Source organism: Rutilus rutilus (assembly GCF_951802725.1).
Source record: "Rutilus rutilus genome assembly, chromosome: 23".
NCBI classification, from domain to species: domain Eukaryota; kingdom Metazoa; phylum Chordata; class Actinopteri; order Cypriniformes; family Leuciscidae; genus Rutilus; species Rutilus rutilus.
Genome location: NC_140233.1, coordinates 7,836,628 through 7,860,666, shown reverse-complemented (window position 1 = coordinate 7,860,666; position 24,039 = coordinate 7,836,628). Strand labels below are relative to the sequence as shown.

At 39.6% G+C, this 24,039-nt stretch overlaps 3 protein-coding genes across 5 annotated transcripts in view; all 3 read right to left on the bottom strand.

The window, feature by feature from the left end:
• Positions 1-189: 189 nt before the first annotated feature.
• prc1a (protein regulator of cytokinesis 1a) lies at positions 190-9,537 on the bottom strand. Of its 3 annotated transcripts, none has more exons than XM_084397811.1 (15): positions 9,362-9,537; positions 8,202-8,334; positions 7,996-8,118; positions 7,661-7,894; positions 6,173-6,343; positions 5,301-5,450; positions 5,062-5,209; positions 4,236-4,372; positions 3,091-3,186; positions 2,867-3,013; positions 2,657-2,767; positions 1,465-1,557; positions 1,202-1,360; positions 1,079-1,107; positions 190-679 (listed from the first exon to the last, which is right to left on the bottom strand). In XM_084397811.1, the coding sequence occupies exons 1-15, from the start codon at positions 9,370-9,372 to the stop codon at positions 631-633; spliced, it is 1,791 nt and encodes a 596-aa protein (XP_084253937.1). In that variant the 5' UTR covers positions 9,373-9,537; the 3' UTR covers positions 190-630. The 3 variants fall into 3 exon arrangements, with proteins under 3 accessions (XP_084253937.1, XP_084253938.1, XP_084253939.1); XM_084397812.1 differs by having other exon boundaries at positions 1,079-1,104; XM_084397813.1 differs by lacking the exon at positions 1,079-1,107.
• Positions 9,538-9,919: 382 nt separating this feature from the next.
• Positions 9,920-14,348, bottom strand: ubap1la (ubiquitin associated protein 1-like a). Its single transcript, XM_084397420.1, is given in 7 exon segments — positions 9,920-10,705; positions 11,771-11,872; positions 11,972-12,139; positions 12,422-13,081; positions 13,172-13,307; positions 14,205-14,320; positions 14,322-14,348. Coding segments are annotated over 7 exon segments (1,320 nt in total). The 5' UTR covers positions 14,325-14,348; the 3' UTR covers positions 9,920-10,570.
• Positions 14,349-15,649: 1,301 nt separating this feature from the next.
• Positions 15,650-24,039, bottom strand: part of peak1 (pseudopodium-enriched atypical kinase 1) — a 36,537-nt gene continuing 28,147 nt past the window's right edge. The window contains exons 3-5 of the mRNA XM_084397419.1: positions 22,593-22,810; positions 20,259-20,992; positions 15,650-19,242 (exon numbers count right to left, since the gene is read on the bottom strand). Coding sequence (XP_084253545.1) covers positions 18,079-19,242; positions 20,259-20,992; positions 22,593-22,810 — 2,116 coding nt within the window. The 3' untranslated portion in view covers positions 15,650-18,078. The remainder of the gene's footprint in view (positions 19,243-20,258; positions 20,993-22,592; positions 22,811-24,039) is intronic.

Genomic DNA, 24,039 nt, shown 5'->3' with positions numbered 1-24,039 from the left:
ACATTCATGATAAAATACCTGTGCTTACATTACAATTAAGGTGGTAGCGGTTCAGAAGTTGTCTCTGACTGGTCAGGATCAATGGGTCAAAATAAAATAAAAACTCCCATTTTATGTTACTGTGGCTATTTAGGTTACAGTTCAAGTATAAATTATGAATAATACTAAATAAATCAGACTTCCAAGATACAAAGTGTCCCCATGAAAACAAACATTTATTTACAGGAATATTCAATTTCAGTGGAGTGATGCCAAGGAAACTTAGTGTTGCTGTGCGATTACAGAAAACAAAAGTCTAATGCCATTGTGATATTAGAGTATAAAAGATAAAATCCATCTCCGAGCCCTAAGATCAGTGTTAATAGAGTTTTTATAAAAACTGCAGTTGAAGTCAAAATTAAAGACAGAACTTAATTTGTTAAAAACTCTGTAGGAAAGTTAAATAAAGGGGAAAAAAAACAAGTTAAAAGAAAACCTATAAAAAAAGCAGTTTAAATATTTACAATTCTGCAACAAAGTCACAATGATTTACATTCATTATCTCCGTAAAAGCTTTTTTGTCTTCATTGATGCCCATCAGTTCAGTCGAGCTGCTTTCGATCCACCGAGTTCAGTGTGTGATGGTTGAGTTCAGAACTCCAGTCTTGACGTTGGATTTAGTAGCATTTGAGAGCTCCCGCTGTTGAAAAAAAAAAATATATATTGTATATATACGTTTTTATTATTATTTGTCACATGACTGTTTGACAGAACACAACCCTTCATGTTCATGCATCTTTAGGTCTTAAAGCGGCAAGGTTCAATTTCAGTTTTATAGCGCATTTAATTCAACTGCACATGTAATGGTATGACCCATTTCAGGGGTGGCCAAAACACAGGCTAAACCACAAAAAAAAAATGAAGTTTTGATTTCATGGGGTCTTTACAAACAGCAGGTTGGATTTCAGTTGTGCTTCTGTTATTCTCCGAGTGGTCACTTCACTGTTAGAAGCTGAAAGAACCCTCCTCCATTAGTCGGGTTAGGTGAGAAAAGTGTGTGTTAGTGTGATGGACAGTAAACGTTCTTAGACATACAGACCTGGACGTTGCAGTGGATTCAGAATCCTTCTATAACAGAAGGCAGAATAAGCACACGGGGGGTCACTCGAATGCATCTGCTGCCTGTGTGTCTAGACCGCTAGAGGCAAGATAATGAACTTACGGCAAACTCCGAGTAGGAGGAGGCCACGGACGTGATGGAGTAGTTTCTGTGAGGGCTGGCGGTCATCGTGCGCAAAGCTCCGCTCAGATGAGAAATATTCTCCTTATTCTTCTCCAGACCACGAGGGGTTCGGCCACGAGCGGGCGTTCGCGCAGCCAACTAGTGGAGAAGCGGTTTACATTATTATTGATGATAATAAAAATTCAAGTATAATGTAATGTATAATGTGTGAAAAATCCAGTGTTTAAAACAGCATAACTCACCTTGCTGGAGGAAAGGGGCGGTCTCATAGAAGGGGAGTAGCATATGGAACGGAGTGTCGTGTTTGGAGTGGAGATGCTGGAGGTGGAGATCAGCTTTAAAAAAAAAAAAAAAAAAAAAAAAAAGACCGTCAAACAAAAAGAAATCAAACAATCAATCAGCTCAACATATTTTTGATTAAAAAAATAATAATTGGTTCCTCCTGATTCAAATCTAATGACCACCTTGTCAATGCACATTTTGTTTTGTAGTCGACTGAATAAATATTGTGTAAAAAAAACCAAAAAATATTAAATCATACATTTATAACGTATCGGTCACAGTTGTGTTGTTTAGTTTGTTTTCATTGGACTTGTCTGCCTGTCATCATGTCACGTGTCTTCTTCACGGTCATTATTAGTTCAGTTGTATCACCTGTGTCTAGTTCATCTACATCACCTGTGTTCTGTTAATCAGTGTTCATCTGTGTTGTATTAAGTTCCTTCAGTTCAGTCAGTCTTTTTCTGTTATTTGTTGTACTAGTGTGTGAGTATCCTGCCTGCACCACACCCTGACACAATCATTTATAACCAAAATTATTTACATTTATAATGCATATATAATTTATCTATAAAATTGTTTATTATTGTTACATTAATCTTTTTGATTTGCATATATATATATATATATATATATATATATATATATACACTTTGCACAAAAAAAAACAGAAATGCATATAAATTTAAAACTTATTGTTTACTATTACTTAAACTATTGTTTATAATTACTATTACTATATTATATTACATATATAAACGTAAATCAATTTTGTAATTTGTAAGCAATTTTCTGTATTAAAAAAAGTATAATGGATTTTATTTAATAATAAAAAATGTATATATATAAATAAATAAATACACACACAATAATTATATATGGTTAAATATAAAATTAAAATAGGAATATTATAAATGTTCAATTAGTTTTAGCAATTTTGTGTACATTTACATTACGCATTTAGTGTCCATTTGCTATCATTACCAAATTATATTGTACTATTTTCATTTATTTCATCTGCATTATATCTGGTAATTATAATAGCATCAGGGCATTGGTACATTTGAATTTTGTTCTGATAAATATTAATTTGTTTAAATGTAACATTTGACACATTTATTCGGTCGACCATAGCAACACATATTCCATCAGTACCTTGCGTGTTTTGCTAGGTGTCGGCGTTCCGGCGAGTCTCCTCTTGGTCGGGGTCCTGATGATGGTGCCGTACAGCAGATCTTGCTCCGTCTGCTTCGATTTCTTCATTTGCTGCACAGTACAAACATCACGTCAGAACTAATCAAGAGCTTGTGTGTAATATTAGATAAAATAAAAAATGTCAGAAAGAGTCATTTCAAGAGTTCATACCCGTTCCTGTTTTTCTCTCTCTTTCTCCATGCGGTGTTGATTCCACTGGTCTTCCACGTACTGCAGGAACGGCTGCCCATTCACACGGAACTCCTTACACTGCGCCGCTTCCCATTGGTCAATCTGAGCCTTCAGACTCTTCTCGAGCTAAACAAACAAAACTAATTAGCATACAAACCATTCCCGTCAATCAAACATTTTTTTGCTTAAAAAGCAGCTCAAACCTTCGGCAAACTCTTCTGCAGGTCGACTCTCTGTTTCTCCTCCTTCAGCAGGTTTCCTCCTCTGTTGTTGAAGCGAGACGGGTCTGTGGCCTTTGTCTGGAGAACGAAGAGCAATCATAATTGGATTTAATATCAGAAATCTCTTTAATGTTTATGAATCTTTTCAGGTAGGTGTGGAACGGTACACGTATTCGTATTGAACCGAAACGGTACAGGCGTCACGGTTCGGTGCATGAATATACACGGAGAATACACGGTATAAAAATAAATAAAACTTGCGTGCAAATTAATGAATGTAATGCGGAACTACTGTTAGGGTTCTTTAGGGACACCTAATCTGTAGATCCGTCTTAGCTCTGAAGCAGAGACGTTAAATATGTTTTACAACGGCTCTGCTCTGAAGCTCTGTGGCTATAATGGACAGGCTGCGATGTCAAGTTTGCAATGCTGGAATGGTGTGTGTGTGTGTGTGTGTGTGTGTGACAGAGGCGCGGGCGCGATCGAACAGTGGAAACATAAAAACATACTCCGTCATTTTGTTCATTGTTCAAACTGCAAAGTGTCTACTTATATTTACTCACAATAAAACACAACATTGTGCTTTTGTCAAACTGTAACCTAAAACTGTCACCCAACACAGTGAGTAAGTTACACATTCTACATTGATTAAAAAAGAAAATCTAATTTGTTTTTAATGGTAGTATTATTTTATACAGAAATAAATTTATTATTCAGATGAGAATAAAGTTAGTGTTAATTAAAATTAAGGAAAACAAATATATTGATCTGAAATATAGCAAATACATTTTTAGGTACAATTACCAAACATATCAAGGTCTTTTTATTAATTAAATTAATAAACTAATTATATAAAACCACTGTCAATGCACTACAAATAAACTGGTTCTATGCCTTTACTTTATTATTAAAACTTATTTAAAAAATACAAGGCTTAAGACATTTATTTTCCTTTGGTGGTACAGCCTGAGACATGCACAATAAAATTTTTTAAAAATTGCCTTCTGCATTTTTGTTTTTCCCTCCATTGTACCGAACTCATACCGAAACCGTGATGTCTGAACCGAACCGTGACTTCTGTGTACCGTTCCACCCCTATTTTCAGGTGATTTCCCATGATTCCTCACCTCCAGCTCCTGATAGAGAGTCCAGTTGCTGCTCCAGGTGGAAACAGCGTCGTACATCTCGCGGTGTCCGTTATAATCCTCCTTCAATCGTTCCAACTCCAGCTCATGTTCACGCAACATCTCCTCGTCCAGATCGTCTAACGGCACAAAACGACAAAATCAATCGTCAACCAAACTCGCTCAATTCTAATTTGCATAAAGTCTGTACAGTTCAGATTAAAATCTGCATGAAATTGACATTGCAATAGTCCTTTATTCTCTATTGTGAAGTATATCCTAGTAAACTGGTTTCTTAAAAACAATGTAGACTCGATTTCGTCCATTTTGAATTGATTGGATGATTGTGGTTTGCAATTGGTCGATCTCATATGATTGACAGGTTGCCCCGCCTTTATGCCAGTAAACATGTCACCAGAGAAGAGCTATTTTGATTAAAGGTTACAAGGCACATAAATAAAATAGTTAATAATAAGATAATAATATGCACAAATGAATCATTTATATATACTACAATATTCCATAAAAAAAAATAAGAATTGTCATTTGATTTCATGGTGACTAAGATTAGTTCGGTCTCAAATGAGCCCAAGCTGCATACTATTTCTGAATTTTCGAAGTATGCATCCATGTTTTTTGAGCTGATATCATCCACAAAGCCTTTTGCTACATTGTTGTATGCATGAGTGTAATGTGGTCTCAACATGAACTTTGAATAATTCCATTAAATATCATCAAGTATGTACTTTCCCACCACCAGCACTTTTTGTACTCTGAAGTATGCAAACTGGGATTCAGCCAAGTTCTTGAAATCTAGCTGTTGGCATACCGCTGTGGTAAGGAACGAAGGCTTGTCTCTGCTCCAGGCTGTAGTAGCATTTGTCCCAAAACTTGACCATCTCTGACCGGATTGTCTGAATAACACGCTCAATGTTTTTCTTCTTCAGCTCCTCCAATAGCTGAAGCTCTGCCTGCAGCTGTGACACAGCGAGAAAGACAGCGTGAGGAATGTTTTATAATTCCAGAAACATCATGACCTACTTTAGTGACAGGTGCGCGAGTACTTACTGCGTTCAATCTGCTCTTTGTGGTAGTGTGGGTGCTCTGCATGAGACTCTCTCTTTCTTCCACAGGAACCTGCAACATCTCCCACAATTCCTCAATACGACCACGGATGGACACACACAGAGCTTCACTTTCAGCTTTACGGCTCTCCAGCTGAAATACAACACACACACACACACGCCATTAACCAGTGACACTTCACCTACTGAAAACCAAACATTAGCATCAAAAATGATTGTTTAAAAATATATAAAATAAACAAGGTTACACTATTTTAAAAGGGTGTAATGTTAATTTAAAACATGTACTTATTATAGGGTTAGGGGTTAGTTACATGTGATTATGCATAATTTATTGTTATTACTATAGTAAATACATGTAACGACACTAAAATAAATTGTTACTAATGCATATGCATTTATTTTAGTTTTTTTTATAGATATTGTATAATAATGTTAACAATATCATAAAAATATACAACCTTTTTTTTAACAAGTCTCATGCTCACCTAGGCTTCATTTGTTTGATCAAAAAGACATTAAAAACAGAAACAATATGAAACATTAGGTCTTTCATTCCTGTGATTTAAAGCTGAATTTTCAGCATCATTACTCCAGTCTTCAGTGTCACATGATCCTTCACAAATCTTTCTAATATGATGATTTGCTGCTCAAGAAACATTTCTGATTATTATCAGTGTTAAAAATAGTTGTGCTGCTTAATATCTTTGTGGAAACAAGATTTCAGTGAATAGAAAGTTCAAAAGAACAGCATTTAACTCAAATATAATTGTCTTTACAGTTATTCCTTGCTGAATAAATGTGTAAATAAATAAAAGGAATGGCTGAAAGAATGAGTGTCAAGAGTGTCAGTACCTGCCGCAGCAACACTTTAAGTGAGCTGATGTTTTCCACAGATAGACAGAAAGCGTCTTCATCCTCACACACAGCGTCCTTCTCAAAGGTTGTGTCAGGATGCTGCTCCAAATCCTCCATCAACACCGTGATCTGATGCTTCATTTCCACAAACTCGCCATGACGACGCTCCTGTAAACACAAGCACACTTCCCGTAACCATTCTGGATGGCAAACTACCACACTATTCATTTAAGAACACAGGATACATTAGTGGACAAAAGTTTGGAATTAATTCAGATTTTTGAAAATTTTAATCATTCCTGTGATGCAAATCTGCATTTTTAGCATCATTACTCCAGTTTTCAGTGTCACACAATCCTTCAGAATTGAGAATTATCCTGTTCATCCTATAAAGTGATCGAGTCTCTTCAGAAAATATGAACTGAACCGCTCAATTCACATGGATTAGTTTTACGATCTCTTTATGAACTTTTTGAAGCTTCAAAGTGGTAGTTGCGTAGCTGTCAATGGAGGGACGGAAATCTCTCAGATTTCGTCAAAAAGCTCTTCATTTGTGTTCTGGAGATGAACGAAAGTCTTACAGGTTTGGAACGAGATGAGGGCGAGTAATTCATGTCAGAATTTTCATTTTTGGGTGAACTATCCCTTTAAAGGGTTAGTTCACCCAAAAATTAAAATTCTGTCAGTAATTACTCACCCTCATGTTGTGCCAACCGCGTAAGACCTTCGTTCATCTTCGGAACACAAATTAAGATATTTTTGATGAAATCTGAGCCATGTTTCACTCCTCCATAGGCTTCCAGTGTGACCGAAACTTGCTGGCCCAGAAAAGTTATTAAAGAGATCGTTAATATAGTCCAAGTGACTCCAGTGGCTCAATCTTAAGTATATCAAGCGACGAGAATACTTTTTGTGCGCAAAAACAAACAAAAATAACGACTTTATTCCACTATTCATTTCCTTCTCTCTCGACCTCTAGTTGGTTCGCGTAGTGTTTTTGCGCAGCGCGTCTGTGTTACACGCCACCACGTAGGCTCACTATTGGCCGACGCCAGTCATGTGTGTGTTGCGTGATGACGTGCAACACAGAAGCGCAGCGCAAAAACACTACGAGGCCCAGAGAGAAGGAAATGAAAAGTGGAATAAAGTCGTTATTTTTGTTTGTTTTTGCGCACAAAAAGTATTCTCGTCGCATGATAAACTTAATGTAGTGCCACTGTAGTTACTTGGACTATTTTAACGATGTTTTAATAACTATTCTGGGCCGGTGAGTTTCGGTCACACTGGAAGCCTATGGAGGAGTCAAAATTCTGTCAGATTTCATCAAAAATATCTTAATTTGTGTTCCGAAGATGAACGAAAGACTTACATGGTTGGAACAACATGAGGGTGAGTAATTACTGACAGAATTTTCATTTTTGGGTGAACTAACCCTTTAATATAGCGCATTACATGCTAAAAAAACAGTTTGTGAGTGTGTTTTACCTTCTCCTGGTTGCGTGTGTTGATGTATTGCCTGTAGTTGTCCAGCTGCTGTTGTGACGGCACTCTTTCGGGATGGATGGGGAAGAGGTCATCGCACAGGACATCGCACAGATCTTGATCCTGCTGAATCAGAGACTTCAGCTCGCTCTGACGCCCACCCTTCTCCTCCAGCATCATCTTGACCTGCGTACGGAGATCCTTCTCCAACTGCAGCATCGTAAGGCCGTCTTCCTCCTGCCAAACGCAGAAAATATACAATCCGATTGGCCGGCTGAACAGAACGTCTGGGTTTTTTTTCCCCCCTGAGACTTTACGGAGATAAGCAAAATACTCACCTGATACTCCAGCAGCTGGAGTTCATCACACAGGCAAGCCAGCTCTTTTCTGCATGCTTCAATACTGCTCATCAAGCGTTTCTTCAACCCCTCCTCCTCTGTGATCATCATGTCCAGCAGGTTCTGGAATCACAAGGAAGATTTCACTTTGAATCGATGTCGCCACTCTCTCCGGTTAATGAGAAGCGCACATGACCTGAACTGACCTTGATGTGCATGTGAACGGCGTCCGTGCGCTGACACCGCTGGTCCTCTGGGATCCCGATCTCCTCCCAGATGTCCTTCAGCTCACCAAGAGCATTGTTCAGATATGAGACAGACTCTGCAGCGTGGACCTCACTGAAATGACACACGTTCAGATCTACTGAATACATGTCCTGCTATTTAAAGGGTCAGATGGCAGACTCAGAGAGTGTATGTATCGCAATTTAAACACCATAAAATAGTCACCATTGAGTGTTATTCTTGTGAATTAATAAATGATCAAACCAACAGCATTATTCTACTATTATACTTAAATTGCTCATGATGCTTATAAATAAACAATCATTTGCATTAATAAATTATCACTAAAAACTTGCTGCATTATTGTTACCTGTATTTTTAAATAATCAAATTATTTATTTACTAATAATAGCAGAATTATTGATTATCATTGCTATTAATGGAAAAGGGCTTCACAATGTTTATAAATGAGCAGAATAATCATTTGTATCAATAATTAATCATTACAAATGTGCAGCACTATTAACTGCAGTCTGTGTTATGGAATAATAAAATAATTATATTTTTTCTAAAAAAAACAGAATTATTGTTTATCATTGTTATAACTAGAAAAAGGCTTCAAAATGTTTAGAAGTAGAATAATCATTTTTATTAATAAATGACCATTAAATATGCAAAGCATTATTGATTACTGTCTGTATTGAATAAAATGACTGTTTTTGACAATAATAGCAGAATTATTATTCTCCGCAAGGTTTATAAATTAGCATATTATTTGTATTAATAAATGACCATTGAAAATGTGCAGCATTATTGATCGCTGTCTGTATTAATGAATAATAAAATGTTTACATTTTCCAACAATAGCGGAATTACTGAAGAGGACGGTTTGAAATCAACAGTGTTTGCTTCCGTGCTAATGCTAAACAGTTGCTTACTCCATTTGAAAATGTTCAAATTAAAGGAAAATCACTCACAAATCACGATACATCGATCATTTTTAACCTAAATAGAAATACCATTTTCTCTAAATCATTAGCATCGACGGCAGCTAACGTTAAGCTAACACAAACAGAACACATTGCTATAAATAATTATCTATAACGTACATAAACACACAGCTTCAAACTCTCCCTCTTACCTCTTCCTCATCCTGTCCTTCGCCGCAAATCTCCGATGAGATTTATATAATTGATAAACGCTCTTTTGACACTTCTAAACTTTTATTTTACGCTTCATTCACGATCTATCCGACGCCGGGCTTGAAGTTTCTGACTAAAAAAATTCAAACCCCGCACTGATACGCCTCTGGCCTCTGATTGGCCGAGGTCAAGCCAGACAACTATATCATGCTCGCTGATAGGCCGAAGGACGTCATATGACATATTACAGCGCACTGATTGGCTGACATTTCATGCCAGCTGACTGACCAGTTTAACCAGCTGTACTGGGGTGGGGGGACATGATACATTTAGATAAATATATTTCATACATTATAGCATTTTATAATACAACATAAAATTCTATATTTTATACAGCTGTGTCTGTCATGGATTTGCACTGAATTGATTCTCAAAAATACGGAACAAAGTGCGTTCCGTATCAGTTCATTACGGAACAAGACTTTTATGTGTCAAATACGGGACGATTCCGTATTATACAGAACGGTTGGCAACCCTAAGTGTAACATGACTGTAACAGTGGTTCGGACGCTTTAATAAGCAGAATTGAAAGCAATCAAATCGTGATTGATTTGTTAGGGCAAACGCTGAGTGTAATAATTTCTGATACTGTTTGACAACTTTTATAATTTTTTTATTAAATTCTAGACATGTGGAATACAATCCTGAAACTAAATTATTGATGCAATATAAATAAAAAACAATAGAGTGCTTAATTAAATTCTTTCAAACTGTCCTAGCCCTTTTCAAAATCTGAAAGTGATTAATCTTCATCATGATAAACTCTGAGTTATGGTTCTCATCAACTAGGTGATTAATCTTTGTCAGATCTACAGTTAATCACGTGGCATCAACATAAACAATAATACAATGAAATCAATAAACATAAAAGACTGGAGTATAAAAGCTGCAAAGGATTCATTCATTCAGAAGGATTTGTAAGTAGCCTATTTATACATTCATTTATGGAGCTGAAGATAAAGATGAATTAATTCATTAATGGATTTGAAGACTGATTCATATGCTCATATAGCATGTCGATGATTCATTTATACTTTCCTTAATGGAGTTAAGGATTCATTCATTAATTCATTAATTCATTAATTCCAGTGTTCCTCAGGATTATTTCATTTATTTATTTAGACAGCTGAGGATCATATGATGGTTTCTCAGCCGCTCCGGGTCATAAGCTCCTCCAGGGCTCTCTCTTTATGGTTCTCGTGCACCAGTAAAACTTCTTTAATGGTGCTCTGCTGGAAACCCATCTCACAGAACTGAGCCAGCAGAAACAGGAACTCTGAAGCCTGAGAGAAAAACAAAAAGTTTATACGCTACATCAGGTTGGTGTATTTGATTTGCTAAATGCTGACTGGATGCATGTTTTGTACGCTGGGTCAGGGTGCCAGCTGGTTGAGTGTTTGGAGCACTAAATACTGGTTTGATAAGCGGTTTGTGCCCCGGATGCTGATTTGTTGAGTATTTGGAGTGCTATATGCTCATTTAAGGGGTGTTTCGTGTGCTGGATGCCGATTGTTGAGTGTTTGGAGCGCTAGATAATGGTTTGAGGGGTGTTTTGTGTGCTGGATGCCGATTGGTTGAGTGTTTGGAGCGCTAAATACTGGTTTGAGGGGTGTCTGATGTGCTGGATGCTGATTGGTTGAGTGTTTGGAGTGCTATATGCTCATTTAAGGGGCGTCTGGTGTGCTGGATGCTGATTGGTTGAGTGTTTGGAGTGCTATATGCTCATTTAAGGGGCGTCTGGTGTGCTGGATGCTGATTGGTTGAGTGTTTGGAGTGCTATATGCTCATTTAAGGGGCGTCTGGTGTGCTGGATGCTGATTGGTTGAGTGTTTGGAGTGCTATATGCTCATTTAAGGGGCGTCTGGTGTGCTGGATGCTGATTGGTTGAGTGTTTGGAGTGCTATATGCTCATTTAAGGGGCGTCTGGTGTGCTGGATGCTGATTGGTTGAGTGTTTGGAGTGCTATATGCTCATTTAAGGGGCGTCTGGTGTGCTGGATGCTGATTGGTTGAGTGTTTGGAGTGCTATATGTTCATTTAAGGGGCGTATGGTGTGCTGGATGCCGATTGGTTGAGTGTTTGGACTTGGAGCATTAAATACTGGTTTAAGGGGTGTTTTGCACGCTGGATGCCAAATGGTTGAGTGTTTAGAGCACTATATGCTGATTTGAGGGGTGTTTTGTGCCTTGGATGCTGATTGGTTGAGTGTTTGGAGCACTAAATACTGGTTTGAGGGGTGTTTTGTGTGCTGGATGCCGATTGGTTGAGCGTTTGGAGCGCTATATGCACATTCGAGGGGTGTTTCGTGCGCTGGATGTTGATTGGTGGGGTGTCTTTTCCAGGTCTTACTTTGCTCTCGCAGTTCTGGAACATCTCCAAAGCTTCTTCCACCTGAGTCTTCTCATAACCCAGCCGACAGAGACGATCACATGAAGTCAGGTACCTCAAAATCTGGAGGAAATCAATAGGGAATCAGATACAGATTGTGTATTTTGATACTATGTGCTTTTGCATGCAGTGTGTGTGTGTGTGTGTGTGTGTGTGTGTTACCTGATCAGGGCTCTTGGGTCCTGTCCTCTGCAGTGCTAGTATGGCAGTGCGCAGTGTGTATCCTTGTTGTGTAACGGCTTCAAGAAGATCCCTTTCTTCTTGACTCAGAGCACACAGCAAGTCTGCTGGAGCGTCCTTCAGCCCCATGGACGTCCGCGGACGCACACCCTAAAACACCCCGGTAACAAAAAAATCAGCTCAACAATAATCCTAAATAAGATTTAAGGATCTGCTGCTGCTGCATGTGTATATCACATGTGAGGCTGGTTGAGGCCTGGCTGAGGGTGTGTATACTACATGTGATGAGGTGTGTATTATGTGATGAGGTGTGTATATTACATGTGATGAGGTGTGTATATTACATGTGATGAGGTGTGTATATTACATGTGAGGCTGGTTGAGGCCTGGCTGAGGGTGTGTATACTACATGTGATGAGGTGTGTATATTACATGTGAGGCGGGTTGAGGCCTGGCTGAGGGCAGCTGTCCTGCAGACGAGGGTCTCGGCTGTAAGAGTGTGTGTGAGTTGCTCCGCCTGCTGGTTCTCGTAACGGCAGGTTTCCTGCGGGGCGCTCTGGAGCAGTGAGGACTTCCCTGCGGCGTCTGGCTGAGGGAAAGCGGGACAGGCTTCCGGATGTCTTTCAGAGAGGAGGCAGAGCTCGGTCGGGCCTTCTGGAGAGTGCAGGACGGGGCGGGGCGAGGGGTGGAGCCTCGCTGGGTCTGACGAACTGAACACCGCAGGCACTGTGAGCCGGAGCTCTTCGGTCTTTCTTTGCTGCGAGCATCATCTTCCTCAGTAGACGAGCTCTCGTCATCTTCACCGTAGCCACCCTCGCCGTCCGTGTCGGCGATGAGGAACTGGACCGTCCGCTGGGGGCGGAGCTTACGCGAGTCGGCAGCGCTGAGGCTTTGGCTGCGGGGACGTGGGCCCACTTCCCAGAACTCTGCGCTTCTGAGGCGCACCAAGCGGCTCTCCTGCGGGCTGCTGAACATCAGCCAATATGGCGGGCATGTGGGGGACACACTCGGGGGAGCTTTATTGGCCTTCCTGTTCTCCCGCTGCTGTTCTTCCACTATAGCCATGATCCGTTTCTCCAGAGAGAATGAATACTGTCGAACAGGACAACATGTGAGCATTAAGAGATAGAAGATTCTACAGAGTGTAAAATATTAGATATATGTTTATTGTTGCATTCTGACCTTTGTATCACGCAGTATTTCAGCAAAATCTGGGATCTTTATTTCAGGAGCTGCAACCGGCTCTTTCTGGCCCAAGTGTATCTCCATAGAGTCCAGTGCAACTTTAAATGGAACCTCATCCAGGCTACACATTCTGCTTAAGTTAATAATATTTATGTTAGTCAGTATCTCTCCAAGTATTTCCAAGAATATGATACACTTATGATACAAAAACATACCTATTGATGATACCTATAAACATACAATATCATAATTCCAGTGTTGGGTTTGTTACTGTAAAAAAGTAAATAAATACTAGCTATATCTTCAACAGTTTAATTAGATTATTGTACTAACTTATTTCTCTAAAATGTATTGCATTACTTTTTATTAATTATTTTCTAAATCCCATAAGAACCTCAAACAGTTGAACAATACAAGGACAGACGATAAATTATAAATTATTCTTGGACTGACCAAAGTATTATAAGGGAGAAGGTTACATTAAAAACACATTTAGACATTAAAATTTGATGTTAAATACACTGTTGTTTTATATAGAATTGTTCTAGACTATATTTAATTAACGCATTTACATCAGAATTAATTAATAAAATTATAGAAAAATTAAGAGCAATCCCATACTTTACTTTTTCAAAAGGAAAGTAATTAAATTACAGTAATTAATTATTCAGTAATGCATTACACCCAACACTGAATACTAATAATATGATACTCACTTCACCTTATTGTAGAAAAAACTTTTATATTAGAAACTAAAAATGAAGATTTTAACTTTTTAACGTTTAACTTTGATATAAAATTAATATTTAGAATAAAATAATGTAAGCTTTTGCTATGTAATAGTAATATGATGCTCAATCACTGTTGTACAACTTATCCATAGGCTATATATTATTTTATTTAAAATAGAATTATTTAATATAATCATAATATTTATACATTACAACATTTGCATGGAACCAAGTAAACTGTAAATTGGTATATCTGTATATTAGCATTGATGACAGGACATTCAATGAAAGTGTCTTACCTGTAGTTTTCGGTAGTGTCTGTGAGTTGAAGGATGTGTGTGTGTGTGTGTCTTATGTTCTTCGGTTGCGGATTTATCAGGTGCATCAGGTTCACGTGTGCATTATAACAGAAGCATCATGTCCCCCTGGTGAATCAACACAGGCTTACACACTGACTCACACAATAATCCTTCCATACACTGTCGGAACAAACTTACATCATCAACATCATCATAATCATGTTCCTTTCCATTTCTCACAAGATGGTAAGGTGCTTAAGATACTAAGATGTTAAATTCCTAGAATACTCAGATAGATTCAATGAACCGTGATGCTGTTTTGTTTATGTAATATGTTATCAGATGGGAGCAGATTCTCAGTGCGTTATTGTGTTGTTTACTCGCCGTGAATCTGAAAAAGGCATCAGGAGATTACACACACTTTATGAGCTTGAAGTGCTGGGCCATTACATAAACAGGGATGATTTATGTGGTTTGTGGCGCCCTCTAGTGGCCATAAACTAAAACAGCAGGATTTTTTTTTTTTCAAGGATTCACTGATTTATGTTTATTAAAGATAATGCAATTGATAAAATAAAACGTTTTTAATATTAACATCATGGTTTTTAAATGTCAAGATTTTTGCATAATATTTTCGATTAGGCTACTTTTCTATTTTTGTCTTAACGATAAAAAGCTTGCATTCACAAAAGTCATATCTAGCCTAAGAATTACTTTGGAAGTGAGCTTGAAACTCAAAAAAAAAAAAAGTAAAGACATGACATTTTATGACCTCTCATGACTTCTGGACACAACCTGTGACATATCTGCTCGTGTCTCACTGAAATGAGTGATAACATAAAAAAAATATTTCGAAGTCAAATACATTAAAGGTAGCTACCAAAAGTAATTTAAATAATGAGTCAAAACATCATTAATACTTACTCCAAAATATATTTTTGTCTTACCCTGATTCACTATAAGTTCTTATATTTTAGACGTAGCGGGATGGTTTTCGCGGGAAAACTTACTTCACTCGCGAGCATGTCTCTTCAGAGAAAACTTGCCCTGGCTACTACTTGTATGGTTACTTTGAAGTACCGTGTCTATTAATGGGTATAGATAAAGTCTTCAGCTAGTCTGTGTGAGACCCTTTCCATCTAAACTGGTCATAGCCTAGTAGTGAAGCAATGTTTATGAGCAGCAGGATAACCATATTCATCCGCGCCAGTCATGCAGAGCCGAAGCACAACCAAAACAATGTTCTTCTGCACGTTAAAAGTTACAAAGTGTACCTTTAACATCACTGAACCATAAACAATAAATTTACACCAACAAAACTATTTTTTATGGGTTAAATAAGGTAGAAATAGCTCTAAGGTAACAATGATATAACTTTTTACAGTGTATAATTAAGCATTAATAGCGAATACAAGAACGTTTCTATAAAAACACACAAGCAAGTCTTGTTTAAAAACATATTCATAGTTTTATTATGAGCAGTTAACTCAGTAATGTAGAGCTAAATACCATGAGATATGCAGTTGTAGGTAAAAAGCAGTTCTGTGAAATCATCACTGGCAAATAAACATTTGTAAATAACAGTAAATACATGATTTCAGTGAAATGATGTGAATGAAATGGTGGTGGATGAGAAAAAAAAACACACTCGCACACATTCTCCCGGTTACAGACATCTGCTGATACTCTCTCTCTCTCTCTCTCTCTCTATATATCTCTCTCTCACACTCAAGTTCTTTCTGTGACACAGAATTGTGCCCGTAATGCTAAAATGAATCTAAACTACACTCAAATTATTATATACAAATATAAATCGATACAACATATTTCTACGGTGTGACCCGCAAACATTCAGCATGACACACACACTGAAATATCTCTTTCTCACACACAAACACACACAATATTGTTTCTCTCTAATGGGACTTGAAACTGCTGCTTTGGAAATGGACGACGGGAGCAAACCGATGTTCCCGCCCTAGTTTGTGATTGACACGAGACTCTATCCAATGACCTCACACGAACCGTTTCTCATGCACTATCGATCATTAAATCCCTTTCTGGCAATCCCTTTCTTTCAACCTGAATATGTTAATGAAATAAAAATATAAACCGGGAACCGTGACAATATCAGCATCCCAATTTGCATACCGTCCATGCAATAAAGATTAATAAAATAATCTCCTAAAAATGACTGTGAGAAATACTCTTTCTGTGAACGCCTTTATTACCCATAATCCACTTGTGCGTAAGAGGATTGAGGGCTTGTAACAGTTCATCAACTTTTTTTTTGTTGTAATAGTGAAAAATGATACATCCAAAGTTGCCACAGCGGTTTTAAATAAATGTAAAAGTACATAACACAGGTCAGCTAGATGTTAACACGTCCATACAAACAATGCATTCATTTGATATACATTGCAATACTACATACTCAAGAGTATATACGTTCCAATCACAGTTGAAGTACACACCTGTAGTATGCAGTAGAAGTAAGCAAACTGGGATGCTTCACTCTAATGTCCATCTCTACATTGCCTTAAACACACTCGCGCATCAAAATAACACTATAACAAGGACAAAATGCTGAAGAATGTGCCGTCCCTGGTTCAAACTAATGATTCACACACACACACACACACACAATCAAATATCCTCACATATGAGGCTGGGGGTCTGATCCCAGAGCTCGCATTCTCATCAAGTATGTGCCGAACAGAAACAGGAAGATAAAGAATAACTGCATGCTGAGAATATCAAGTGCGTTAAATATATCTAAAATACTGTAACAAATGTTTAACACTTACTTTTAATGATTGCACATACATCCGCATAGCGATATTCGGTTCGTAATTCTGTAAGGTCAGGGTTGGATTGATCCGGATGTGTCTCAAAAGCAGTGTCTCAGAGCCTTTTCTGCGAGTGTGAACGCTACGATCTGAATCTGGAGTGACTCTAGTTTGATTACAGTGAGTTTGGTGCCAATCTCTTGTGATTGGAAATGTATGTGCTAGTGCTCCCATGTACTTTTGAGAGCCAAAGTACTACTTAAGAACCAAACTGCATTTGTTTTAGGTACATAAGGACACTTTCTTTATGAGGGAGAGCATTAATATCTGCTCAATGCAAAAATATTGTTTTGTTCTGTGTGGTCCAGAGTGTTCAGTCTTTGGTAAACTTTACAGTGCTCTTGTTGTGGTAGAAAAATATCCAATCTGTACTCTCGAACGAATCTGAATGATATATCAGGATCTGATAAAAACATTTGATTGAAATGACTGATTAAACATGATGTTTTTGCCTCTTTCCATTAATCCATCTCTCTCTCTCTCTATCTATATATATACACACATACACAAACACATAAAGTAAGGCATGTTAGACTAAATTTCATTCATTCAGCGACCCAATGGTGCCCCGCCCCTTATTTTAGGGGCTCCTTACACAAACTCCAATATGTGATTGATTACACAATAGTTATCCAATAGTTTCATGAGTTAGTGGAATCATAAATCATGATGCAGCTGATGTTGGATCAGTGGTTTTCTGCTGATGTACACGAGTCCCTACAGCAGAATGAAAAGCATAACTAAACACACTGGCGGAAAAACCCCACAACACGCTCACACATACACACACGTCATGCAGTTTCACTTTGTTTATAAAAGCAGCTCTATAAATGTGCCATTATCTGTGGAGTTAAACATGACTTCACTTTGTCACTTTTCATCCTGTAAACGGTTTGATCGAACTCTCTGCATGGTATTGCATGGTATTAAAAGTAAAGCAAACCCAAAACACATTCACTAACAGAGTCAGATGATATGGTTTCCTCAAATAAAAATTACACGTGTGCACGTCCAAGCCTCGTTGATCAGATGAGCACGCCCTGTGGCTGCTGCAGGATCTTGATCACTCTGCTGAGAGATTCGGTGGTGGCGAAGGCCAGATACTGACAGCACAACCAGTCCTCCAGACTCACGCCACAGCCCGAGTCCAAAGAACGCTCGGCGAACTTGATCATCATGAGCGTTCGCTTCAGGTCTAGCCAGTTCTGCAGGACGGTGTGGCGCTGGACTGTCCCGGCAGGAGGGTTCAGCGAATTAAACAGATCCTCTCGCGGGCCCCACAGCAGACACTGCAAACATGCCCGGGCGTCCCCCATCTGGATGCGCTCGGAAGGGTTGGGGTTGAGCAGTAACGTGGCGAGCTGCTGAAGACCGTTGGAGTAGAGAGAGCGCAGTGGGATCTGGGGCAAGTCGGAGCTCAAGTACTCCCGCTCTTTTAGCGCCGGGCTTTCCTCGAACGGATTGGGTCGATGCAGCATCTCGTAGATCAGTATGCCGGTCTGGAATTCATCGCACTTGCGGTACTGAGTGGCAGTGAGGAGCTCTGGTGCCAGACGGGACTGGTCTCGGAGCGAGGCGGGTTCCAGCACCACGTTCTTGAGTTTAGCCTGAGAGAAGTTGCTGATGATGAGGCGGGCGGGGCAAGCCGAAGCCGTGGCGGAGGAAGAACCGGACGCCGCGTTGTTGTTCGGTTCCAGCAGCTCCAGGTTCCAAGGGTTCCCGGGCTGGCAGTGCACCAGGAGGAGGTTCTCGAGCCGTAGGTCGCAGTGCGTGACATGGTAGGGTTTCATGTGCTCGAGTCCCGCACACAACTGCAGCAGGAGCAGACACACCTGCCGCTCGTACAGCTCTGGGCTCCGCGTGTGTCGCTCCACGCCCTCGCGGACGAAATCCGCCACCGTCTGGAACGGCACCTCGCGAGTGATCACCACAACTCGGCTGCAGAGTTTCCCGCCCGGTCCTGCCGCATCTCTCTCGTCCTCTTTTCCTTTCCCCTCTTCTCCTCCTTCCGTACCGCCTCGCTCATCTTCTCTATCCTCCTCTCGCTCCCAAGGAAGCAGGCGGGCCGGAACATCTGCCAGGAAGTGCCCACAGTCCTGCTGGATGTTGAAGTGCACGGCGATACTCTGCCGAACTGCCAGGCTGTGAAAAAACTGCTGCTGAGTCTCCTTCACCACACCCCGACAGATCTGAGATCAGACAGAAAGAGAAAATTAATCTCTACGTACACGTGCAAATCTACATAGGCAACATTATAAGGTCTCAAAGGAAAACTGCCAAGACAAAAGCTGCAAAACTCAGAGAAGTACTTGCCCATCTTTGCTATATGATGGTTTATAAGGTGTTCAATTCTCTATGTAAGCAACGGTAACGGCGATTAGCGATAATAGCATAAATTGCAGGATAATTAGTGGGGCTTACTAAGATAGATCATTTCTTTTGGACAAAAAGCAACATATGTATCCATCGCAGATCATTTCATAATGCACTGTGACGAACTATGTGCTGTTTTTTATGCTGCTTAAAGTATCGATCCATTAGCTAAGCAACATGACCACATCAGACTCAATCAACTGTCAGTCAAATCACTCTTGCTGTTCTTGTAAGAAGCAATGTTTGTGAGCTGCACAGGAGACCATTACTTGACTTTCCTGCCTTAAATGATTAGTTCACTTCAAAATTAAGTCATCATTTACTCGCCCTCAAGTTGTTTCAAACCTGTGTGAATTTCTTTCTACTGAAAAGAAGATATTTTGAAGAATGTCAGTAACCAAACAGTTGATGGATCCCTTGACTTCCATAGTATTTTTTCTCCTACTATAGATGTCAATGGGGTCCATCAACATGGGGGGTCCATCTTGAATTTGCCCTGAAGAAGACCATGTTGGTCGAAACATGTTGGCATGTTTAATGGTTTAAGCCACTATTAATAAAGGCTTTTTAACTTTTTTCCTTCTCCTCCTTGGATTTTTTTGAGTGCCTGGGACTTGTTTTACTTTGGGTCCATCAACAGTTTGGTTACTGACATTCTTCAAAATATCTTCTTTTGTGTTCAGCAGAAGAAAGAAATTCACACAGGTTTGAAACAACTTGAGGGCGAGTATATGATGACAGAATTTTCATTCCGAAGTGAAATATTCCTTTAAAAGATTATACCACAGTAGTGGACATACCACAGTAAATATGTATAAGACTGAGCTTTCACCTTGACAGCGTAGTTCACCAGAGGTTCTCTGGCGAAAGATGCTGTGTAGTACACGGCGTCTCCTGCCTCGCAGCAGGGTTTCCCCGCAGTCAGCCGGAAGTGAGACCAGCTGTCCGTCCCGAAGCGCAGATGATCCTTTTGTCCAGCCATGAATCGATCTTCACATCTGGTTGCCAACTTACGAAGGGTGTCCGTGTGCAGACCTCGGATCCTCCCGACCACTTCCTCCCAGCTCTCCATGCCTCTATACGGCACCTGTTTCTGGCCTTTAGCGGGTCTCCCCGCCCCTTGTGTCCGGGCCGTCAGACTCTCTGTGCTGCGGTAGCCTCGGCGGTCACTTCCCTGAATGGAGCTGCTGTTGGTCAGGCAAGACAGGCTCCGCCCACCCACGGGGCGCTCCAGGGAGTCTCCGGATTCGTCGGGATGTCGTGCCTCCGAGCTGAGTGAGGAGCTCTGACTGGTCGTGTCCCATGTGGACTCGAGATCGTAGACCGGATTGGCGACGCTCAGACTGGTCCCGCCTGGTCTGGCCTCGCCTTTGGGTCGCGGGGCAGAGAGTTCTCTACCTAGAGCGGATGGCTCTGTTTGAGCACGTGGGACTGACTTTTTGGGCAGGGGAGGTGGTGTGGATTTAGTCGTGGGATCGCTGACCTCTGGGTCAGAGGTTAACGTGTCATCAGATGCTTTAGGATGTCTGGGATGTTTCACAGGGATCATGTTGGCCCTGGACTCTCCTGTAGAGCGAGAGATGAGGAATCTCAGTGTCATTTGAGAGGAATATCAAAAGAAAATGTGATCATTTTTTAATCCTTCTGAACAACAATGCTTAACTGGTGCACTATTGGATTTCCTTTAAAAGCTGGTAACATTGTCTAACCTTGATCCTGCCATTACATGTTCCCTTTTACCATATCTCAATCTGCTGAATGAACAGTGTTAAATCGTTTCACACACGCTCCATCCGCAAGGACATGGGATACGAGTTAGGAATTATTTAACAGCGTGAAACCTCATCTAACATTCTTCACTAATCTGCTGTAATCTCCCAATAATCAGACCGGGGCTTCCTCTGAGGCCCTTTCACCAGGACAGGGATTTTTTTTAGGTCACGTCTATAAAACGATCAAAGAGTCAGTGGTACGAAATTAGAGGCAGCACTTTAACCCCTCAGAGACCTGTTCTGCTATGCAGTTCAGAGGTTCATCAGCTCAGCAACGCTATTGTGAGATATCAGAGGTCAACTCTGCAAAATAATAAGGAGGGAAGGAAGTAGCCATCAGCAAACAAACTCTCTCGGGAAAGCTGAAAATGCATTATTTATTTCTCATATACTGTGTGATGCCATACAGCTCCATTTAGACATACTTGGTCTGATAATCTGACAGTCACTCAGAGCTGTGACCATTTTAAGTCCCAAAAAAACTAAATCCCTGATTTCCACACAGTGACTACAGTCAGCTTGCAAGAATTTTACTGCATCTTGTCATATAACTTCTTCATTGAACCTCAATAGACAACCAGTATTTTGTGGAAAAAAAAGAAGTATTTTTTTAGGTTATTTTCAGGGTATTATCAATTTTAATTTTGTTGTAACGGTTAATTTCAGGATTTATCTTTTCCTATTCTAACAGTATATTATTATATCTTCATGTCAGGTTAGAAGCATTCATATTTTCTGTACATTATAACGTTTTAATGTCTGAAGCATTTTAATTCTAGATCTTCTAGGAGCTTTATTGTAAAAACAACAACAGGAAAAACAGTATTGAAATATATTCATATCAGTTGTCAGCCATAACATACATATAATTATAGATTATGTCATGCCATCCAAAGGTTTAAGACCACAATGAAAACTGAAATGAAAATGTAATTCAAAATCATAAATAAACAAATGTGTTCGAATTTTACAAAATTCTAAAACTAAGAAAAGACATAAAAAAATAAATATTTAAGATTTTGCACTATTTCTAGGACATATAAAATAAATGTTTAATGTTGTGATTTACATTTCGTGCAAGCAAAACTACATAAAATACACAGAGACACAACTCATGCAAATAAAACTAAAACAGAGAAAGAGACAAAACCATACCTCCTTTTACCGCACAAACTTCAGAACAAACTCAGTCAGCTAAATGACTTCAAATTGAGAGATTGAGAGAAGTGATCTTGTTTATGAGTCTAGAAATGCTCTTGCACATGCTGCTGCCATGACAACCTAAATATATCAACGTGAGCCGGCCAAATCAGGTCAGAACCTCCCGCTGCTGGCCCAAATAAATGGACAGAGCACACAAAGTGACCCATCAAATGTGTGTGTGTTTGACTTACCCAGGTTGGTGTACGTGGCCCTGCAGCTGTTGGGCGCAGGAGAGTGTGAGATGGTGTGAGCGAATCCCTCTTCCTCTCGCTCTGCCTGGCTGCCGCTGTTTGAGGTGGGCGACGCTGGGGGCGGACAGGAGGCAGGAGGCTCACGCAGGGGCGACAGCTCCAGCTTAGCAGGAAGAGAAGTGCCTGATGAGATCCCACTATCCTGAACTGGAAGCTGACTGCGTGAACAGATACAAATAATGATTGAGATTTGAGAATTATTCTTCTAAGGGATAGTCCATTGAAAAATAATTATTTTGTTCCAAACTCATATGACTATCAGTGAATAATGTCTATTTCTCACTCAAATCTATCATATGGCTGCATAAGACTTTGTACAAGTCGTATGGACCACTTTCATGACACTTTTATGGTGCTCTTGCACCTTTTTAGAAGCTTGAAAGAGTAAGTCAGTCTACTTACTGAAAAAATAAAGTCATATGGGTATGGAACAACATGAGAGTGAGTAAATAATGAGATAAATAATGATTAATAATGAATAATTGTATGAGAGTGCTTTAGTTCAATATTTAATTTTAATTAGCCTGATGGCGTCCATCTGTACTTGACTAATCAAACACAAAATACAACCGTCCTTTGCTTAGATTCCAAACCACCATCCCTCCTGTATCCCAGTGCCAACCTTACTCTCCTGAAATAACCAGTCCAGGAACGCTAAATGGGAGGAATCTTCTGCAGGCAGAGCATGTCTGGACATATAAAAACATTCTGTTCCATTAAGGTATGACACCCTCAAAAATCTATAATACGGAAATGTGTTCTTTAAAAAAAATAGAGATAAGATTCCTAATGCTTCTATTGAAACACCAGTGCAAAAATGTGTTGTAAACACACAAGGGAAGATATCGCCTCAAAAAAAGTGTTTTTCTTCAACTGATAGAGTATCTGGGTGTCTCAGTGCTTGAACTTGTCAAAAGAACCTGAATCAATGCGTCTGAACTATCTCTTTCTCTTACTAAGGGCAGATAACGCTCTGCAAACACTCGCTCACACACGCCAGCTGAAACAAGCACCCAACTAAGAGCTTCAGTAAAGTGTTCGTCTGTTTAATAGAATTTGAGGAAGTAACGCTTACCCACCATATTGGCTCACACAGTCACCCATTTGATAAGGTCAAAGACAATAAAAGTTTAAATCAGAAGCAGGAATTCCTTGCTTTCAAATACTCTCTTGGATTCTGTTTTTCTTATTCCTCCTCCCACTGCTGTAACATTCGGTATGGATATTTCCCCTACACGATTAACCCTTAACAGACATCTACCTGTGGTTGTTCATCAGCTCACAATTGTGACATATCAGGATCAAAGTCCTTCGCTTCTGCAGATCACACACACAGGTATGACTAAAATAACAGGAAGTGGTTTATATAGTTAGGAAATCACCTTAC

What these genes read in the sequence shown, in the direction of transcription:
- prc1a (XM_084397811.1), bottom strand. An exon ending in CCGTTCACATGCACATCAAG is followed by an intron (nt 8,119 to 8,201) that starts GTCAGTTCAGGT and finishes TTGTGATTCCAG; the next exon opens with AACCTGCTGGACATGATGAT. An exon ending in CTTCGTTCCTTACCACAGCG is followed by an intron (nt 4,373 to 5,061) that starts GTATGCCAACAG and finishes TTGTGCCGTTAG; the next exon opens with ACGATCTGGACGAGGAGATG.